Genomic DNA, 22,973 nt, shown 5'->3' on the forward strand with positions numbered 1-22,973 from the left:
TGATACAAAATTGTCATTTCTATCCAGTGTGGATTTCTTGAAATTATGGAAATAAACTAAAGATTAAAGGAATATCTCTGCTTCATAATTGCCAAGAATTTTGACAAATAATAGATTTTTTTCTCCACTGGTTTGTGACTAGATGGTAACACTGCAGTAAGCTTTTGTGCCAGTTAGTGTTTTATGAGAAGTATGCAAGTTAATAGATTTTTCACTCACCTATCATTGTACATTAATTCTAACAGCAATACTTGTTTCCTAGGTAAAAAGAAATGGAAGAAAACTTGCTGCCTGCCATCCTTTGTGATTTTCCTGTTCATCTTGTCTTGCGTTGTTTCTGCCATCGCCCTGTTGGCGATTTTTAATGTGGAGTCAGCCAACATGACAGTGAACGTTATTCTCATAACAGTGACCTGTATTGTTGGCTTGGCCTTTTTCTTGAATTGCCGCACATGGTGGCAGGTGATGGACTCGGTTTTGAATTCTCAGAGAAAACGGCTGCATGGTGCTGCCTCCAAGCTTCACAAGCTGAAAAGTGAGGGCTTCATGAAGGTGAGTGTTTGTGTGAATTGGCCCTTAAAAGGAATGAAACAAACCCCCAAACATGGAGCATTATTAAATTGGGGCACCATTAATTTAATCAGGCTAAGTCTCACAACAGGAGAATGAGACTTGGTGAGTTTTTACTAAATGGAACACTTCTGTGCCATTGGTAATTGTGCTTAATATATGACATCTATCTGCTTAATCATGAATGTTAAATTTGGGGTTTCAGTTTTCTGATTTTATTTTTGCTGGGAAGAAAGTACTTGGGAAAAAATTCTCAATTACCATTATTTCATAAAAGCTTACTTTATATCATAAGATGAGAAAGAATAGCTTTGAGAATCTTCTAAAGGTGTAAAAACAAGCCTAACTTTGTCTGTCTGCAAGACCTCTTTGCTAAGAAAGGAACTGTAGCACTGAAAGAACATTACAAAGCACTCCATTTAATGAAAAATGGTATTGCATGAAAAATGATAGAAAATACTATTGTTTTGCTGTCTTGTATCTATAAACTGATATACTCTCAGGCTGTCATCAGATATGCTATATGCTCCTCTTTGAAAGTAAAATGTAGCATCGTGATTTTTAGCTTTGTAGATTACAGCCAATGTATAAAAATCTGTTGTACAAATATTTTCCATACAATAGAATAGTTTGAGTTGAAAGGGGCCTTTTAAAGGTCAGCCAGTGCAACCTGACCTTGAATATTTCCAAGGATGGGCATCTACAACTTCTCTGGGCAATCTGTACCAGTGTTTTACCACCTCATTTTAAACAAACTTCTTTCTTATATCTAACCTTCAGTTTTTAAAACCAATCCTCCTTGTCCTCTTGCAAAAGGCCCTGCAAAAAAGTTTGTCCTCATATTACCACCAGGCCTCTTTAGGTACTGGAAAGCCACAATAAACATCTCCCCAGAATGTTATCTTCTTCAGGCTGAATAATCCAAATTCTCTCAGCCTTTCATCACAGCAGTGGTGCTCCATCCCTCTAATCATCTTTGTGGCCTTCTCTGGACTTGCTGCAATACATTGGTGTCATTGCTGTTTTGAGGAGTGCACAGTTGGATGCAGCACTGCATCCAGAGCAGAACAGAGGTGCAGAATCCCTCCCTCACCTGCTGCCCACACTGCTTTGGATGTGTCCTGTGCAGCCCAGGATACATTTGGCTTTCTGGGCTGCAAGGGCTCATGGATGGGCCAATTCCAGCCTCTCACCACAGCATCTCCCAAGTCCTTCTTGGCAGGGCTCCTGTACATCTGTTCATCCCCTAGACTGGAATGATACCAAGGATTCAGTACACAGGTGCAGGGCCTTGCTCTTGGCCTTGTTGAACCTCATGAACCCCCTTCCTGAGCTTGTCTAGGTCCCTCTGGATGGCATCCTGTTTCTCAGGTGTGTGAACTGTGCCACTTATCTTGGTGTCATCTGCAAACTTGCTGGGCATGCACTTGATCCCTTCATTCATGTCATTAATACAGATATTAAATAACACTGGTCCCAGTGTAGATCTCTGAGGGACAGCACTTGTCACTGATGTGCATTGGGACACTGAGCCATTGACCCTTTGTTATTTTTTGCATCTCATGACAAGTTCAGCTCCAGCTGTGCCTTGTCCTTCCTCACCACATCCGCTCACAACCAGAGTGTCCCTACACTCTTCCTAGCGTACCTGTGCTTGCTTCCACTGCCTGTGCATTTACATCTTGGTCTTTGGTTTGACCAGCAGGTCTCTACTCAGTGCAGCCAGCTTTTATTCTTCCTTGCCAATTTTCTTCTTCTTCTAGGGATTACAGACTTTTGTGTTCCATGGAAAGCATCCTTAAAACATCTGCCAGCTGTGTTGTCCCTGTAGTCAGTTTTCCAGGGGGTCTGTTGACTATCTCCTTGAAGAGTTAAAGTTTGTTTCCCTGAAATGCAGTGTGCTGACTTTATTCCTTACCTAACCCATTTCCCTCAGGACTGCAAACTCCAGCAGTGTGTGATCACTGCAGCCCAGGATGCAGCTCCAAGCTTGTCATCCCCAGTTAGCTCACTCACATTAGTGACCATCAGTGCTGCTCCCCTTCTGGTAGGGCTTGTCTATTACCTAGCTGAATTTCAGCAATTTCCTGGAATGCTGACAGCTCATGACAACATTCCAGATGTTGGGGTCATCTACGTTCCCCAGGAGGATGCAAGTCCACAAGCATGATGCCTCCTGTAGCTGGGACACAAAGACTTCATCAATAGGCCCCCCTTGATCAGGCCTGTTACAGACACAAACCTCAAGGTGTCATTTATTGGTCTGGTCCTCACAAATTTTTGTGCACTGACTCCACCAGTTTGTGGCTGCTTCTCAGAGGCATCTTTTTGTAATCTCTCCATCTCTTGATGTAGAGGGTAACCTCTCCTCTCCTCCTTTCTCTCCTGTCCCATTTGAACAGCCTGCAGCCATCAACAGTTCCACTCCAGTCATGGGATTCATCCACCAAAGATTCTGGAATGGCAGCTAGGTCACAGTTTTCTAGCAGCACGGTGGCTTCCAGCTCCTCCTGTTACCCAGTCTGTGTGCACTGAGGTAGAGGCACCTCAGCTGGGCTGTGAGCTGTGTCACCTTCTTAGAGGAGCACCCTTTAATTCCTTTGAAGTGTTTTAGTGGTGTTTCCCTGTTGGCTTCTGTTACCTCAGGAGTTCCTGCCTCATCTCCATAAGAGTTCCAAGTATGCTCCAGTGTCACCTGCACATCTCAGATGAGGGCCCTCACTAGCCCTGCATCCCTCTAACCTTGGTGTGTCATACCACAGTTTGTTTGAGCAAGCCTGATTCATCCCACTCCCTCTTGTTTAAAGCTGTGTCAGTTAACCCTGCTGGCTCCTGGTCAAAGGCTCTCTTCGCCCTTTGAGAGAGGTGAATCCCATCTGATGCCAGCATGCCTAGTGCCATGCTTTTACAGCACAGAAGACCTGATTGTGTCTTGGTACTGTGTTTCTTGACAGTTGTTTGTTGAGTGGTATTGATCTGACATAACTTCAGCCTTTAGGAGTTAGGTTCACCCTTTGCCATCAAAGGAGAGAAGTAGGCATTTCAGAAGAGTTGTTAATCTCCTATTTTATGTCGTCATTGTGCACATTCTAATGAATCTACTGGTTAAGAGATCAGATTTTAATGTCTACCTGTTAGCTGCTGAAGTTAAGAAAGGCAAATTCCACCTTTGTTTCTATGTTATGGTTGGTTATTACATGTGTAACAATATTGAAAAGCCTAACAAATCTTCAGACTGCATATCTTGAAGAGCAGTGACTGAGTATTAGAGTAAGAGCATAGTGTGCTTGGCTGGAAGGCAGATAGAAAACATTTTATGCAGAGCAATGTTTGAGGACTAGCTGAAGCCACAAATGCACTTTTATTTACTTCTGTTTTACTGTGCATAAATATTATTTTCTTAAATGACCTTGTAATGGCTTTTAAATAAGGATAGTTTGTTATATCAAAGCGGAATATATGTTTCTGCTGTACATTTTTGTTCAAGTAGGAAATAAATACATTGGAAGTGACATTTTAGGACTTTTCACTTTGAGTATTTGTAAATTTATTCTTGTAATCTTACTGAAGTATTTTCAGGAAAACTAGCAATCTGGAAAAGGAAATATATGTACTTTTATCAGTTTTAAGTATTATTGACATGTCTTTTCCTTCTTTTTTTTTTCATTTTTGTAGGTTTTGAAATGTGAAGTGGAACTGATGGCCAAAATGGCAAAAACCATTGACAGCTTCACTCAGAATCAGACAAGGCTTGTTGTAATTATTGATGGACTGGATGCTTGTGAACAGGACAAGGTTTTACAGATGCTTGATACTGTGAGTTGGATCATTTTATAAAGATAACCTCTGGATTATATGCATGATCTCTTCCACATATAAGCTCAGATAAATTCAGTTATTGTGTGTTTTCTGTAGAAAGAAAGCTATGTTGTGGTAATTAATATTTGTGTACATTGGCATAGCTATAATGCTAAGAGTGATGTGCTTTAAAAGTTGGAAATTAAATTGCATGTTAGTACTTTTGAAAAGGTTTGAAACAATCAAATATAAACTATGGAAAATAATTATTCTGTTGAAACAAGCTTAAAATATTTGGAGAGTTTTTCATATTTTTACCATTGAAGTACTTTAGATGAAAAATATTTAAATGCTAAATATTTGTGGGGAACTAGAACATTACTGCATGATACATCCTTGGTGATGACTTCCACTGTAAATTCTGCTGTTAAATTGTTGAGTGTGCTTATTTCTAGCTGTGGATAAGTTCCTAATGTTAGATATCTCTTATAGAAGAAGCTGACATGTCCATTCATCTCTTGGCCTCTCTTTATATTCATTCCTTGAACAGAATGAATATAAAGTGTTGAGGCAAATGTTCAAGTGATCTGCAGCTACAGTTGTTACTAACAAGGTTTACTGTCTGCTTTTTTCCAGGTGCGAGTATTGTTTTCGAAAGGCCCGTTCATTGCGATTTTTGCAAGTGACCCACACATTATTATAAAGGCAATTAACCAGAATCTCAACAGTGTTCTACGGGATTCAAACATCAATGGCCATGATTACATGCGAAATATTGTTCATTTGCCCGTTTTTCTGAACAGCAGAGGGCTTAGTAATGCAAAAAAACTGATGGTAGCTTCAACAACCAATGGGGATATTCCTTATGCAGATAGTGTAGGTAAGGTTCTGCAGGACGGTGATATGAACATTACAAAAACAATGATCCAAAATCTGTGTTTTGGAAGAAATTGTCTAAATAATTGACAGATCATTAGTGTTATTTTTATGGGTCAGTCAAATGTATATGACTGGAGAAGATGCCTACCTTTGTTTTCCTTTCAATAGGGTTGCATGAAGAGGTTGACAGGAGAGTTTCTCAGAACAGTCTTGGAGACATGGCCAAGCTTGGTAGCAAAACTGCTCTCAACAGGCGGGTGAGAAGGATTTTTAGTCTAAATAGATACTTGTAAAACTTTTTTTTCTTTTCTGTTTGTTTTTGGGTTTGTTTTTTTTTTTACATTTTCAATAGTATCAACTTGGAAGACTTATCAAACCATTCTTATTAAATTTTTATAAACGATCCATATAAGAAAAGTCCATTCTTACATGAGTAGACTGATGCTCTGTCAAAGAGGAAAAAGTTTGCTTGGTCACCAAAGTATTCCTTTCCACAAAAAATAAATACAGCTCTCTGTGAAGGCTGAGGTGATACAGCAGATCTGGTAGGAGCTATGGTCTGTGTGTGTATTTTGGATTTTTTTTTGTGTAAGCCTGACATCAGTTGTTGCAGGACGTTGCAACAAGAGACAGTAACTGAGTTAATCAAAGCAATATTAGGTATGAGACTTGTACTGCAATGTCTACTACATTCTTTTTCTGCTTTCTGTTCTTTCAAATTTACATAAAATCACAAACTGGCTGAATAAAAGGTATCTAGAAAGTTATGAAAAGCAACACAGCCTCTGAGGATACTGAGGTTTTGGAGCTGCCGTTGGTGGAGACTTTGGGAGTTTGGTAGTGGAGGAGCCTGATGGTCACTTGAATTTTTACTTGTAGTTAGTAAATGGGTCATATTAATTCACTAGAAAGACAGTCAGAAGTGATGATGGAAATGCTGAAAGTAGTAATCTTTCTAGAAAATATTGTGCTGTGCCACTCTATTTTGCCCTCTCAGAATTGATGTAGAAGTAAAATGTGTAACTCTTACCACTTCTTGGCTTCTATGGAAATAATGTTCAGCTTTTACATAGGTAAATCAGAATTAAATTCTTGTATGCCTGATATTACCTGTCAGCCTCACAGACTTACTCACAAAGGCTCTAACTTGATTATCAAGTAAAACTGAAGTATTTGAAATACATAAAAACTTTTGATACTAATCAATATTCCTTGGGTTTTTGTTTCATTATCAGGATACTTACCGAAGGCGCCAGATGCAGAGGACCATTACCCGCCAAATGTCATTTGATTTGACCAAGCTGTTAGTTACAGAGGATTGGTTCAGTGATATCAGCCCTCAGACCATGAGGAGGTTGCTAAATATTGTTTCAGTGACTGGTAAGCGTGACATGCTGGTGTGCAGTAAACAGGATTGTGTTTTGGCTGCTTCTAGTTACACTCAGACTTTTAAGTATGTAAACTAAATTGAACAAGTCAGTCCATGAGTTGCTTTTGAAAGTCCTTCTGAAGCAAACTCTTCCAGAATGTAAGAAAACATAATTGACCATTCTACATGGGATTTGAAAGATACATAATATTTGTTGTTCCATTGACTTCAGTTGGGAGACAAATTATTCTAGTCTGCATTTTTAGGAAATTTTACATTTTTTTATTTTGAAATGGTATAAGAAAATTACATTTTTCAATTTCATAATACTGTGGTGTGAGCAAAGATTGTAGTGATGACATGTGAAAACGTAAGCTGTGAGTGGAAAACCAAGTATATATCCTGTTTATTTTTGCTATGAGTATTTGCATTTTTCCCTAAATGATTGTGTGAGGCTGATGAAAGCTTTTTGTCACCTGGTTTTCTTCAATAAAACACAGTCAAGACATTGGTATCTCTGAACTTTAAAAACTGGAAATAACTGGGAAAGGGCTTACAGAGGTTTAATAAAAACATGTTTTGTGTAGTAAGTGAATGGGGAGGGATTATTTAGTGTCTTTTCTATTACAGACACTAGAAGGCACTGGGTAGCCCTACAGCTACCCAGAGCAAAGAGAGTGAGTTACTTTTTACACTGTATAGTTAAGAGAATAAATCTGCAACAGATGTCAAATTCTGGTCTAATGTTTTAAATAAGTGTTCTCTCTCTTAGCTTGTTACTGCAATTTGTAGCATGTAACCTGTCTTGTTTTGGCAAATTACAGTGCAGTTATGAAATTATAACAAAATCACAAAATGTTAGTTGTAAAATTAAACTTAAAAAAATAGACCTTACAAAAACACTTTTAGTGTAGTACAGTCTGTGGTTAGACATGGTGATTTCATAAACACCTTTATGAACAGAGCCTTCAGGCTGTAGGTTACATGTAATTACAGATACTAATAAAGGACTTACAGAAAATTTGCTGAAACTTCAAGTGCCTAAATTGTAGCATTGACTTTTTCTGGTTTTTAAAATAACCTGATTTGTAATTTATACCTTACCTTACTAACCTAAAACAGTTTTTTTCATAGCTATTGAAGTTGGCAGTTGTATGCTTAACTTGTTTTGACCACATTTCATATGCCAGTGCATAGAAAATCTGTCAAAGTATTAGCATAAAATTCTGTGTTTAGATGGAGATATTAATGCTGTGTGAAATTCTTTATTGAATTTGGTTGAAGTAAGTTAAGATTCACCAGTAGCAAGATGATAGCAATTAGTGTTTAAACTGGGGCTGAAGTTGACAGTTTTGGAGAGTCTCATATTTTGACCAGTATTTGCAAGGATTTTTATTAGACTGTAAAGTTATATTTTTGGATGCATCTTGCAATGATTTTGAATTTACTGAGCTAAAAATGTAATAGCAGGAAGTTCACACATCAGATAATGACATAGTAACATAGCTGTTACTTTGAGGGGAAACAAAGATATCTTTCAAAAGGGAGAAAAAGTCCTTTATGTTTTCTTTTATTCTTTCTTGTTCTTTTAGGTCGTTTATTGAGAGCCAATCAAATCACATTCAATTGGGACAGACTGGCAAGTTGGATCAATCTCACAGAGCAGTGGCCATACAGAACATCATGGCTCATCCTGCATCTTGAAGAGACTGAAGGTGTTCCAGATCACCTGACTTTAAAAACCATCTATGAGAGGTAGTCATTATTCTGGTAATGGTGTGCAATTTCAGTGATTAAAATAGTGATTGTTATTCATGATCACTAGAATAACATGGCTTTCAAACATTTATCAGGTTGTAATCTAAAATTCCCACAATCTCACCCTCTTTTGCTGGCTTTTGAAAACTTCTAAGTGAGTTTCATTGCTATTTGATGCACTATGTATGAATGAGTGTTTTGTATTTAAACCAAAGAGAACTGTACAGGTATTCTTTCACAGGCAGCTAACTGTACTTTTGTCTCTTGATATCCTTTTCATCTTTACCTTGGCCAAGCTACAAGTTGGGTATTTTTTCCACTTCTTTGTTAATCTGAAGTAAACTCAGCAGAAACTGGCCTTACTGATAAAAATCTGTGAAGGTTTTGTGCTTAGCAGGTGTGCTATGGCAATGCCATGTGCTGCAGTTAGGGATGTGAAAAAGAGGCATGATTTTCTCCATTTCTGCTACTAGCTGCTTTCCAACAGAGCTGTCTAGGTATTACTACTGAGAACAAATTGCCTAGTGTTGCCAGTGAACATCTCTCTCCAGAACCCTCTGCTTGTAAGAAAGGATTTGTGGGTTGTGACCTGATGACAGTGAGAGAAATGGAAGAGAGAGATGTGACTGAGAGTGGGGCCTATAGAAGAAAAGCAGAATCTGAGAATCAGAGTCAGGGGGAAGAGGGTAAGGTTTGACTTGAATAAAATATAATGGAGATCAGATGAAAAGAACAGCTGAAGTAAAGAGAGAAGATTGTGACTGACTGAACAAGTTACCAGAAAATGTAGAGATTTTGCGGGATCCAGGGCAATGAACTTGGATAGAAAATACTGGAAGTGTGCTCTGCAGTGAAAGTCAAGGAGTAGGAGATGAACTGTGTGAGGGTCTGGGGTGGGCTGAGAATGGTTGAAGTGTTGGGAATGGAATTAGGATTGTTTGAGAAAGATTGAATGAGTTTAGAAAAGTTGAAGTGCAGTTAGGATCTGAACACAGAAATCTCAGAAGGTAGATGGATAAGAGTAGATTTGGCATGATGAGGCTTAGGATTGAAGACAAATGAAGAGGGCAAGTAGTAGACTGAAGTAGTTGACTGGCTTTAAGCTGGAAGATGGCTTTAGAAATACCAGACTTCACAGGTAAATTGAGTGCATGTTTAGAAAACATCTCCTCTAGAATATGGATAAAGTTTTTGAGTTTTGCATTTCCTCTGTGAGTATAATATACCTGTAAAATCAAAGGTAAAACACAGGGAACCCATCTTTCCACTGTATGTTCACACAACTAGTGTCACAAATGTTTATGTGATCAGCTAAGTAAAGTAATTCAGAATCATCAGGAATTCCCTTTCCTGTCATGCTTTTTATTCAAACTTCTCTTTGTTCAGATTTCTGTATAGCATGTTTCACAGTTTTATATTTTCAGTATTTACCCAACAAACTCATTACAGTTTTCTGTTTGTTGGCACCCAGAGTAATAAATTTGGGATGACTGAAGTCCAAAGATATCTTCAAGACATAACAATGTCCTCTGATAAACCAGAGGAGGTATTAGAGACCTGATTTATTTTCATAAATGACTGCTAGTAATTCCAGTATTCATGGATATTAAATCGTAGTAAACCAACATAAATAAAAGAAAAGGACATTCACAAGTGAATGTGAATAACTTGGGTTCTGGATTGTTTGTTGTTAGCACAAACACTTGAGTTGTTGATGCTTAGTGCCAGCTGGAGCGTATCATGGTGTATTAGTTAAGGTGTGCAGGAGATTCATGGCTGCTGCTATGTTTTGTATCTCTTGCTATGCAGGTTTGGAAGTTGTTTGGAAGTGATACAGCCACTTGAGTAGACTGCTAGTTCATAACTGACAATTACAAGTGTATAGGTAATTTTTTAGTGTTTAAATAAACCAGAGTACATAATGGGAAGAAACAATGAAGAACTCTGTACAGTGTATTGGAAAAGGGAAGGTCATCGTCATCTTTTAAGGAAAGATGTTTGTGTTCTACCTTCAATACCACAAAAATGAGGAAAAGGAAAGCAAGACCAATATTCAGGGTTTTCTCTTTAGAAAAAAAAAAAAAAACAACACGGTTATTTGGTACAAAAATTATAAAGCTAAAAGACTCAGTTTCTTTAGCTTCTTAACAATGAAAGAAAAAATTTTCTAACAATAATGTTGCTGCATGCTCAGGAAGAGAATTGGTGTCTCTCAGCCCCTTCTGTTGAACCTGTGTAAGGAACTAAATATATAACTTTCCTGAAGTATTGACAAAGCTGAGGTCTCATCTGTCTGGTGATTTGGGTGATCATCTTTACCATACGCTCAATGTGAAAAGGTCTGTGAACTCTTCTCTGGGATTATATAGAGCTCTAAAAATTCTGTTTTATCCAAAGTAATCCTTTCAGTGTCATTGCTATTCTTTTTATCTGCAACTGTTTAAAGTAACTTGACTCAAATAACTGTTTCACTGTAATTTCAAAGTTAGTTCCTCTTCTAAAACTTCACTTTCAGTTTTCTAAGTTTTATTAGTTTATAGAGCAGCTTTCCCATTTGGAGTCTCTTAAATACCGGATCTTGATAATTATGTAGCTTGTTCCTGTACTGAGTTTGTTGTTCTCTGCTTTTTATTCTTCAGGGTTTTTTAATATCTTGATATTTTAGATCAGAGTCAAGAATATAGTTTTCCTAGTATTGAATAGCTTTTGTCAAACTACTTTTTATTGTGACACTGCAGCTTTAGAGTTGCTGCTTGGACATCTCTCGTCGCTGAATCTTGTAGGTTCTGTGTTAAATGTAAGACTTTGACACTTGATCACGTTCTCTGTGTAAAGAGAATCCTTTGATATTACAGCTGCTTTTCCAAATTTTAAAAGATCAAGTGTTAAAAAGCTTTTGAATCACAAGGATTCCTTTGCAGTGAGAACTCTCCATTGCCTTCCCCTCTGCTACAGATGGTGCAGAGGGTGACCACGCTGGACTGACCAGTGACAGCTCCCTTCAGCGGAGGAGTTACTGTGGATGGCCGCTGTGTGCGGTGGGGGTGCAGCGGTGCGGATGGGGCAGTTAACCCCGTATTGCCCTGCAGATGTGCCCCCCGAGGCGGGCTGTCCCCAGCTGTGTCCCCGAGGCGGCCTGTCCCCAGCTGTGTCCTGAGGCAGGCTGTCCCCAGCTGTGTCCCCGAGGCGGCCTGTCCCCAGCTGTGCCCCCCAAGGCTGGCTGTTCCCGCCTGTGTCCCCGAGGCGGGCTGTCCCGCGCTGTGTCCCCCTAGGCGGGCTGTCCCGCGCTGGGTCCCCGAGGCGGGCTGTCCCCCGCTGTGCCCCCCGAGGCGGGCTGTCCCGCGCTGTGTCCCCTAGACGGGCTGTCCCCAGCTGTGCCCCCCGAGGTGGGCTGTCCCGCGCTGTGTCCCCTAGACGGGCTGTCCCCAACTGTGTCCCCCTAGGCGGGCTGTGCCGCCGGGACTGTGCGGCGCGGCGCAGTGCCGGCAGGTGGCGCTCCCGGCTCGGCCCAGCCGCGGAGAGCGCTGGCGCCAGAGCCTTGGCTCGCTGTTTGCAGGAGAGAGCGATACTTTCATAACATACAAAAAATACTGAAAGAATCGGGTAGTCAAGCACTAAGAAGCAAAAGAATAAATATAGTCTTTAGTTAATTCTCCTCTATGCAGGCACAATGATATATGATTTCCATGATTATATGCTATTTTGCCTCTCTGAGATTCTCATCTTGTAATGACCAGGATTTAGTTTTGCAAACTGTAGTAAAAGAGAAGGCCATTTTTGTTACATTGCAGTGCTATCTTTTGGAGTTGAATGCAGTAACTAAAGTAAGACCATGAAACGCTGTTCCACAACTATTAGTCAGAGTTTGTGTGATGCTGGACTAGTCACCTCTATAGTACCTTTCTCTTGGAGAGTATTCATGCCTCTGTGGGGAGGGAGGTGGTGTACAGCTTATGGTTCTGTAGGCTGAGATTGCTAAGTACTCAGCTATATCTGGAGCTGCTGGGAGCTCTGCTTTCAGTTGGTGGAGTATTCTGGAAAAAAATGGATACCTCAGTTTGGTAACTAAATAAATATACTTGTTATCTCTGTGCTTCAATTTGTCATTAAAAATAAAGCTAGCTAATATATTCTTATTATGAAGGCTTGTTGGGGAAAGTAAACTTGTCTTTTTGTATAGATACTGAGAAGAATATCAAAGACTAAATTGATGAGTATGAAACCAGGTCTGTCAGGAGAAGTGTATAGTTCCTGTTTCATACTATGCAGAGATGAAAAACCTACTGAATATCATATTGGGAACTTTCTTCCATAGTCCATAACAAAAAACCCAACAAACAAACAGAAAAACCACCCTCACAAAAAACCCCACCAAAACCAAAAGAACACAGACTCCCCCCACAAAACAACAACCAAAACCAACAACAATGACAACAACAACAAACCAACCAAAAAACCAAGCCACGCAACCAATTAGAAAACCGCAAAAAACCCCAAACCAAAACAGAACCCATCCCCCCAACCCTCTAAAGAAAATTAGGGTTCGGTTTGTGAAGAACCTTTATGAGCTGGGGTCACTTAACATCTCTTATGGTAACAGGTAGAGACTCTATGCTCTCAATCTTTTTTAGGGGGGAACAAGCCCATACTTTGTCACTGTGGCAAATTTTGAAAAGAAAATGCTGAATCTGCTTTGTTGGCTTTCAGTTCATATGCTCGAGAAAAATGTCTTTACTCTTTTTACTTCCTTAAACTGACCTGCTGTATCATCTCACTTCCATCCTCTCATTTCAGCCTCTCTCTTTCTACTTGTCTGGTTGGTCTTGCTTTCCACCTGGTATATTTAGTAGTAGTAGTATTTACTCCTTCAGGCAATGTGTTGCCTTTTCTCATTATCAGGATTTTCATGTAGTCTCTCTCCTTACCAGGTTAAGCTCTTAATTCTGATTTTGTTGCTCCTTCCCCTTTTGTGTTTAGGTTCTTTGGTGGTCAAGCTCACTGTTGTCATGACCCATATCTATATCGTGGTCTAATTTAATTATCTTTACCATTTTATTTATAGCTATGACATAGAGTTAATATTTCTCTACATTTATGTTGTGCTGCATTCTCTTCTGTAAAGAGTCGATTTTGTGTAATACCAAAGTGGTTTGCAGAAATTGCAAAAGGCAAATTTTTAAAGCTCAGAAGTGAAATAAAATATGTGGGCTTTCTGCAAATAAACTTCTAAGAGAATTAAGTTGTCAGATTAAAGCAAGTTTCTGTTGAATGTTTGGAACTGAGGCTTCTCAGACTTGTAAATTAGCCAGCTATGGGAATGTGCTCTCTTGTGAAGGCAAGTAAAGCATCCATGACACCACAATAAATGACAGTGTCAGATCTAAATAAATGATATCTTGGGAAAAGTCACTGTGGCTTTTGTAGAAAAAAGATACATTTCACAAAACTGAATTCTCCTCAGAGTCAATGAACGTAGGAAGAAGACAAGGAAGTATTTTGAAATTTAAGACATTTTAAGCAAGATCTTAATCTAGAATATGTAAACATATTAAAATCTAGGATAATGACAGGCATGATTGCCCCAGGAAAACAAAAAAAGGAAGCAAATGATAGTAGTATGTGTGTGTAGTGAGAAACTTGCAGGTGAGGTTTCCAAAGATAATTTTTGTGCTATTTGACATACCAGTGAATGGTCTGACAGAGGGAGGTGGGCATATAACCAGGATAACAGTTTCACAGAGGATTGTGGAAGTAGCTGTGAGTAAGTTTCAGGTCAAAGTGATTGTGGATATAGATATCATACCCTACTGGGGAAAATCGTCTTATCTATAGTCCTGCTAACACAGTAGTGGGCAGTAAATCTGCAGTAAGGAAAGGAATTTATCAATTGTTGCTGATTTCTCTGAACAATGTTTTGTGTCCCACTTCAGTCAGAAAATCAAACAGTGTCTTTAGGAGTTCCCAACAAATCAATGGAAGGGCAGAATGTATTGTATTATGCAAATCTGTGATTTTTCCAAGTTCTAAAGACTGATTTTCTAATAATCACATTTCAAAATAGTTGTACCAAAATAGATATATTTAAGAGGCTGAGGAAAGCTGTAGTCTCACATCAAGTAGTGACGACCCCCAGTTTTGCCAGACTTTCTCCTCTCTTTTCCAGCATTCCTCATTCTTAAGGCATTTGATTCATTTCTTTCTTTTCCCCAAAAGTCTTACTTTTTTCATTTCAGTTTGAGGCTCTGAATCTTGGTTGTCTTTGTTTCTTGATAGTTTCTACTTCTTAAGACTCCAGGTGTCAGGGATTGATATCACCACCATGTTGATCAAAAATCAGGCTATTAAAGCTGATTGTATGAGAAGAAATGTCTTCCCAATCCCTTTTCTCATCAATTTGCCTCACTAAATAAGATAATCCATGGAACACATTTTATCTCTTTGTATCCTTCTTATCATGGCAGAAATCAAAGTCTGCAGTACTTTGTCAATTGGAAAATGTTCCTAGAAATAACTGAAGTAATTGCATGACTCTCTTGCCTGTCCCTCTGACAGAGGCATTAGGGAGAGTTTCTGTATCTATGAGTGGACCTGTTCTCTACTAGATGTGGCAAATTTACCAGACTGCCACTTCTTGGAGCTGTTAGTAGCTGGACTGTAAGATTTATACAATTGAAAGTGAAATTTCAGGCATGCATATGCCTCCTGAGTTCAAGACTGTCTTGTATGGCATTTCAGAAAATTATTGTAAATTTCCAGACACTTGAAAAACTATGGACTATGAATTTTTACCCCTGAAGGTCCTGTGCAGTCAGTGGTTCTGCTGTGATACAATTCTGTTGTGAGTGCACAGAATTGCTAAAACAAGGCCTACCTTGCACCTAGAACCTATTCAGTCAGTAACTGAAGCCCTTAAAAAGCCAAATAAAAGACAAAAAACATGTGTTTTGAGGATGTTTGAAGCAGGAGGATAAAATGAGGTTCAGCACAAAGTACAGCAGTAAAGGCTACTTTAGTTCTAAGATAAATGTGTCTAAATTAGTTGTACCAAGTGCTGGGACAGGATGTGTGACAGGTTGCAGGAACCTTCTAGTGCTGGTGAGCAAGATGTGTTGTCCAGCAGGCAAGGAAGGCCACTGTAGAAAAGTTCCAGTTGGCCTTTGGAAAGAAAATGGCAGGGAATGCACTGCAGGCTGCCAGAGCAATTTAATGATTTACCTGTTACAGAGGGCCCTTTGTAAAGAAAAAAGTCAGTATGAGGTTGATGACAATCCATGAGAATTTCCTCATGGTCATGCTCAGATACCAGACATTCACGCAGGTAGATGTGTGGTAAATATTGTCCTCTCTCTTATGGGATTAGGATCTAGGTTCTGTATCTTTCTGAATATAATTCTAGCCATTAGCTGCTGAAACTGTGAGAAGTGTGAGGCTGGTGTATCTGAGGAGATAGTCCTAAGAGAGACCATGAGATCAGTGCTTAAAGATGCTGGGGAGGGGAGGGTGCTTGTCCCCATGACTGAAAATGCAATTTATTTAATGCTACAGAATTCAGGTATTCACACAACCTTCTATTCAGGTGCTTCCTGCTGGCTGTTTTTGATGTTTTGATCTGCTTTTTGGGCTTGATGTCACCAGGGACAGTCCTGCCTGTCATTCTTTGCCTGAATTTTGACCAAACTCTGGGGGTTTAAGATAGGGGCTTTGAGCAAACCAGAATATTAAGACAGTATTTTCTGATTTTTTATGAAGATATTTGCAAATAGCTGATGGTCCCTAAATTTCTGTGACTATTTTTATATATTTATTAAAAATATTAGAAGAGCTTGGCTCAGGATAGAAGAAACTCATGAGCCATCTGTTCAGATTGCGATCTCCACCCTTCCTTAATCTCCTTGAAAATATGCTTTTTGGGAAGCTGAGGGAAACTATGGAAATCAAGAACTCTTTGATTTTGAAAAAAGAGATTTCTCAGGACAAGAAAATGGTTATACTTTTCTCAGAGTTGTAGGTAACCATTATTTAAAACTTAACAACGTGTAATTCATCCATCACTTGGGCTTAATTTAACCTCTGTGATAAAGTCTTTGTGCACATACGTGTGCATGCCTACCTATGATGGATGGCAAATTGGATGGCAATACGATGTGCTGAGGCAGAACATACCAAATTTAGAAGAATAGCATAACTGCTTTCTTTAATTCAGCATCATCTTCTTTTACTTTTTCTTTTCCTTTTTTTGGGAAAGGAGGGAGGGGTTGCAGGGATGAAGGGAACCAAAGTATTTAAGCGAGCCATAGCTCATGTATTAATTTCATTTTAATGCTTTTGCAAGTCTTACAGCATTCCAAGGGATGGATTATGGAATATATGCTTTGTCTAATTTATCAATAATGGAAGGAATTGTTGTTTCTTAATTTTTTCAGTTCCAGTCCAGTTTCAGCACTGGTATATGATTTTCCTTGGGTTTTTTTCCAGTCTTTAGTGAAGTTACCCCTTCTTGAAATCAACCACTGAACGGTTTTTCTTTTATTTTTTTCCTTTTTTCTTGAAATTAAACTGGTTTAAGAAACAAATTGTTTTATAAGTGAAACTGCGGTTCATTACTATAGATTTGGAGTTCTATAACATAGTTTCAGTGGTGCCATCTTTTCCTGATAGATTCAGATCTCTTGTGTAATACACCCATGGTAATCAAATTAAGAAATCACTTAGTCAAGTTAAAACATTTTTCTGTTTCATGTACGGTGGAATATTTCTCCTTGATTGTTTACTACTTCAATTTAAGAAAGTATATTTATAGCATACTAAAAATATCACCAAGATATAAATGATATGAAATTATTTTATTAAAGAATTTGATTTCATACAAAAATAGTATTCTGTAGCACTAGTAGTAAAATTTATTTTTCTCCATATAAAGGCTCATTTATTTTTATAGCAATTTGATGACACATCTGCTTGCTTTATTCAGCTGAAAAGAAAATGTTGGTTCTTGGTGTTTTGTAAAATTGCTTTGTTAAATTATTTTCAAAATCGTTCAACTTTTAACAAATGACATTTGATACTAACATTGGAAAGCAATTTCAGCTAATTAAGTAGATCCTTCTATAAACCATTGGAACATTAAGATGACAAACTGTTCATTCAGGATTATTTTAATTGGTACAATTATTGTAATTTTGTTGCAATTATGTGTTGAGCTAAAAGCTTTTGTTTAAATCATTTGAGGTTTTTTTTGTTAATATACATAAGTAAGAAGAAAAGAAGTAAAATAAAAATGGAAGATAAGCATTATCTGTTTACTTTTTCATTACAGTGCTTTAGACAAATATCTATTGAATTATTCTTTTAGGAAAGTATGTTACATGCTTTCAGCAATTCTGTAGAAATTTTAAATGTTAAAATTGAGCAAGATCATTGAAATGTAACTTTTCTGGAAGGTTATTATGTTAATTCCAGTTTTGACACTGTTTAAATACCTTTTAAGAAAAAGGGTGAAATGAACTTCTGAGGGATTTGTGAGTTGCTTAATGCCTATTGATGTATTAATTTAAGAAGTGTAGCTATTTAGTGATTATAGAAATTAAAAATGAAAACGCCGTGGAAGGTGCCACATTCATCACTCTGATGATAATGTTCTCTGCAATCATCTTTGCCCAGGCCAGGTTTAAATAAATCACTTCCTTTAAGTAGACAATTTAGTATTGTAGACCTCACAGTGAGGCATTACTTCTAAAATATTTAACCTGCTTTTTGTTTTTCTGTCTCCTTTTATTGCCTCATACTTAAAATGCAGGGCACATAAAGTTATTCTGTTTCTTACTGTGCTAATAGTGTGGTCTCAATGTTAAAAGGCAGTGTACCAGTTGAGTAGTAGGTGGTTGATGCCCACCTTTTTTAAAATTCTTTTGCCTTTTGTAATTCAAATAGCACTGCAAAGCTGTGAATGAATCCGGGCATTTGTAACTGCTTTAACACTTTATTTTAATCATAAAGTATGGCAGAGAGTTGTTTAAAGAACAGAACTTTTTAATATGGCTCAGTGACAGTGTATGATACTGAGTGTGGGAGATTAGTTTAATAAATACCAATCTTTTAAGCATCAGAATAGGTTTTTTTCTTTCTGAAATGACCAAAAGCAGGAACACTTTAGGAGGAGAGGTGGAGAGGTAGTTTATCTGCTGGTACTTGAATTGAATAAAGTCAGTTTTGCAAATCAAGTTTTCCTGAATACCTATGGTAATAGGAGTTTTTAAATAGCTATTGCATCTGTTCAGTGAAGTCTCTTCTGCTTAATATGCACTGAGGGGACTTGAATTTTTGTCTGCATAGATATATCAAACTATAGCTTTCTCTTTTTTTGGTCTTTATAAAGATAAAGCATTTGTTCCTTATGTTATATTATTGACTGTGTGATGACTTTTTATTCCTATTTTTATGTGAATGGGCGTATAAGCGAATGTTCTTTTTCAGTGTCCAAGTGACCTGTTGCAGTTTTCAGTTTGAGAGAATATTTGTAGCACAGTTGCTGATATGTTGAAAGTACTGCAAAGTTCCTGGGGTGATTTGTGTGAGAGCTTTTAACACTGTCATTGTATTAACCAGATGTGAGAAGAGTGGGATAAGTAACTTCGGTGCAAAGCATAGGATTAGATTATTAGGTATTTGAGATCAGACGTCAAATTAGCAAACTGTTAAGCATAAAAATTTCATATTGCATTCCATAGCGGCCAAGATTTTCTAGTTTTGTGTTTCTCAGTATCAAACCTGTAGAAATTTTTTTCTCGTTTTTAATGACAAATTATTTCATTATTTTAAGCAACATTTTTGACTTGTACTATCTTGAGAAGAAAAAATTAAAAAGCCCATGATAGATAAAACATGACATGCCTTCATGCTCATGCCTTCTGTTGCTCTATTATTTAATAGCAATTAATGAAGTAATTTCCTTTTTATGGAGTGAGAAAGTTAAATTGCTCTTGTCCGTGCAGTTGCTTGCTTCTGTAAAACAAATGAAGAAAAAAGTTAGGTGTGCAAAGATCAATTTGAAGCATTTCTTTGTTTTTACCTTCAGGGAGAGAGGTTTGGAAAGAGCAGAGAGAACGGCCCTTTGAGGTATGAGGGCTTGTAGAGAAGTCAGCCTTCCATCAGTGTGGGAACAACAGGGTTCTGCTCCATGAGCAAGGGTGGGCTGGGGGCTGAGGAGAGCTGCGAGGCAGGCACAGCACTGTGAGCAAGGGGAGCAATCCCTCAACCGCCAAACAGGAAAAGTGGAGCAGGTTCAGTGACAGGAACCAGGGACAGCCAGCAGCCCCCTGATGTGTAGCCACAAGGCACAGCTCAAGGCAGGAAGGTAAGCCCGTGGTCAAGGTCAAGACCAAAGGTGCACAGATGTAGCTTGGAGGAGGACCAAGGGCAAAGGTCTGAGCTTAAAAGCTGTTATTAGCTCAGACCTCTGAGGCTGCTCACAGCTCTTGTCAGCACGGCCTGGTTACTCAGCTACATTGGGTCAGAGCCAGCCCACCCCAAAAGCCCTGGCTGGGGGAAGAGGTGGGTAAATCCTGTTGGCATATTCCAGGGCCTGACATAACCAGTGGCATAGGCAATGTGGGCACCTCCAGTGCAGCCTCCAGTGTGGGTGAAGGTGGGTAATTTTAAATATTGCCATTTTGGCACCATCTAGCAGGGTAGTGAAGGAGATGGTCAATAGGGACAACAGCTTAGCTTTCTCTAAACTGTGCAGGCAGCATTCAATGCTGGACACACTGTCAGACATGGTTTGGTTATTTTCTAAGTCAGTCATGAAAGTACACGGTGAACATAATTAGAACAAATTTGAATCTAATTTACAGAATGAAAGATAAGATGATGTACCTCTGTGTACTTGTACTAAATTGTCTATATTTCAGGAAAAAGCCAGGAATAATTCAACATTGTTGCAATGTAACTTATTCCCAAATGAAAGCAGTTTTTAATTTCAGCTGCTCATGGGAAAGCGATGTGGAGAGGAGTGGAATTAATTTTTAAGGTTCACTTCAATCAATGAAATGTTTTGTTTTAGCTTCATTCCTTCTAAATTCAAGTAGTTTCTCCTGGAAACAGATGATCTGTAACACTGACACTTTCTGATGTTTCTGATTTAAAAAATAATAATAATTCTGCCTCAGGAATCTAGCCCCAAAATGAAAAAAGTGTGTTCACAGTGCTTTATTTTTAGATCTGCATGCCTGTATTTTAGAAAAAGTAACTTCTAAAGTGCTTTAAATGCTAACCTTTTATTTTTTTTATCTGAGAAGTGCAGGCACGTATGGTTTTTGTGGCTCTTTGCCAAAAGATTATCATTTACATAAATATTTCTTTCAAAGGCGTAGTTTAAGACATTGAGCTCAGAAGGTTAGAATAGAGACTTCAATCTGCACACCAGCAGTGGGCTATTGGCTTCTGAACAGCAGCTTTGTTCTTCGCATTCGGAACACTGTTCGCATTCAGACTTAAGTAGAGCTGGCATTAAAAATCAGCTAATTTGTTTCATGTGATTCATCAGCTGTGTGTTTTATTTAAATCTATGTCACATTCTCTTTTGGCTTTTTATTTTGTAGATTGAAGTGTTGAAGTAGGCCACTCTTTAACTCTTCAGCTCCTGACTTGAAAAGTGACTTAATTTTTACATTTCCAGTGTTGAACTCTTGTCTAAAATTCAAACAGTAAATATATATAACAAATATATATATATAACTAAAGTGTGCATTAAGGATCTTGTTTTTTTCCACAATCTGATGTTTGATTTAAAAGATACACATTTACAGTCAGTTTAGTTGTAGTTTTATAAAAGACTAAATAGAATAACATAAGGTAGTAGCTAAATATTAGTGTAAAATATGCATTTCTCAGATTCAGTGGAGTATACAAGTTTTACTTTGATACTGACAATGTTCTTTTTTTTCTTTTAACCTTTCACTTCTTGAGTTTAGGAATACTTTTAGCTTCTACTAGATTTCTTTAAACTCTGCCAGAGAATGAACTGTACCATTATTTGAAATTGTAACCTTTGAGTGTCAAATTTGTCTTCTCACAGAAGCACCACCTTTTATTCTCTTAAGGCTGAAGTCTCTGAAGTCTTACATACATTGAGCTTCCCTAAAGTGGATAATCCAGCTGCTATCTGGACAATGTCTTATAACAATTTGTTCTGCAGAACCTTTGTTAGAATAGGCTACACTTGCTTTTATGCTTTATATTTGTTACATTTTTCCTGTGCTATAAAGTGACCTCTCACTGTGAATATAGTTATTCGCAGACACTGTTTATGACAGCATGGTATGGCAGAATCCTCTGTCTGTTAGGTACATGGTCCATTGTTTTCTGGTAAAATTTTTAGGAATTTGTTAATTCTACTCTTAGTATATGGCTAGAATGTGGTAAAAGATCAGATTGAAAGATTATCACAGCTGAAATACGTTTTTAATGCAATGGAGTTGCACTTACTTCAAGCATGTAGCATTGATTCTCTAATTTTTTATTTTTCTTAACATTAAATGCTATGTATTCTGTGTAAATCTGCCACTTTTGTTTCTGGAATAATCCCATGGTACATAAAATTCTACTTTCTGTGGAGGATTTAAAAATAAAGATTAAAAAAGATTGTTGCTTTTAAAAAGCAGACAAATTGTGAAATAGGGTAAGATTGTTCAACTAATGGTGGACTTAGTTCATTAGCTCTCTTAAAAATACAATTCAATTACTATACTACCTGGGGGTTTCTTTTAAGTGTTTTTTTTTTTTTTTTCTTTTCAAAGACACAATGTGATTGTGAATTTATGTAATGTAAGAGATTCCTGGTATATTGGTGATTTACGTAGTGTGCGTGAGTCTCCTGCCTTCCTTCCCATCCATGCATCAGTGCACTCATTTCCCCCATGACAGCATTGGTAGTTGCCTTAGCTCTTCTAATTGTCCAGTAGTTGAAGAAAACACACTTTCTTTGTTCTATGCTACCTTCTTCTTTTAAGCAAGTTACAGCAGTTCACAGCGCAGCCAACACACGTATGCTGTTCCCCTTTATCATGTAGTTGTAGCCTTAACAAGTCTTTGAAAAGAGCCATTAAAATCATAAATAATTTTATAGGATTTTTTTTGTTTTTTTTCTCCTCATAATTTTTTTTCTATTTTTACTTTATGTACAGTGTGGTTACTTCACTGGTATCCATATAGAGTGGTATCACAGTCACTTTATAGCCATTTCTGTAACTGTGTTCACTGTTCTCAGTACATTCTCCCACTGTTTACATATTTATTATGCTAGGTTGTGAGTACTTTTTCATTTTCATAATCTTTAATTTAGATTATAATTTCTCATTTAATATGTGATGCCAGTATTATGAGATGAAATATCAAGTAAGATAGGTCCATCTGACCAACAGTGTCAGCCTCCATCACTTGCTTGGTAGGAGCTTTTCATAAACTTCCACAAGACTAACATTTAATCCTACTTGTTCCTTCCTGAAACTCCCCTCTATACTACTGCTCACAAAACCCCCACTGTTGCCTGACAATAGTCATAATGCATGAACAGTCCCTTACATTGATCATGTCTCATGGT

The 22,973-nt window shown here is 37.9% G+C and overlaps 1 protein-coding gene across 3 annotated transcripts in view; it reads left to right on the top strand.

The window, feature by feature from the left end:
* Window positions 1–22,973, top strand: part of KIDINS220 (kinase D interacting substrate 220) — a 74,890-nt gene that overhangs the window by 29,666 nt on the left and 22,251 nt on the right. For all 3 annotated transcript variants that reach the window (XM_058801004.1, XM_058801002.1, XM_058801003.1), the window contains exons 17-22: window positions 263–552; window positions 4,246–4,386; window positions 5,005–5,248; window positions 5,416–5,504; window positions 6,483–6,627; window positions 8,209–8,371. In XM_058801004.1, the coding sequence (XP_058656987.1) occupies window positions 263–552; window positions 4,246–4,386; window positions 5,005–5,248; window positions 5,416–5,504; window positions 6,483–6,627; window positions 8,209–8,371 (1,072 nt within the window). The remainder of the gene's footprint in view (window positions 1–262; window positions 553–4,245; window positions 4,387–5,004; window positions 5,249–5,415; window positions 5,505–6,482; window positions 6,628–8,208; window positions 8,372–22,973) is intronic.

Source organism: Ammospiza caudacuta, chromosome 3 (genome assembly GCF_027887145.1).
Source record: "Ammospiza caudacuta isolate bAmmCau1 chromosome 3, bAmmCau1.pri, whole genome shotgun sequence".
NCBI lineage: Eukaryota > Metazoa > Chordata > Aves > Passeriformes > Passerellidae > Ammospiza > Ammospiza caudacuta.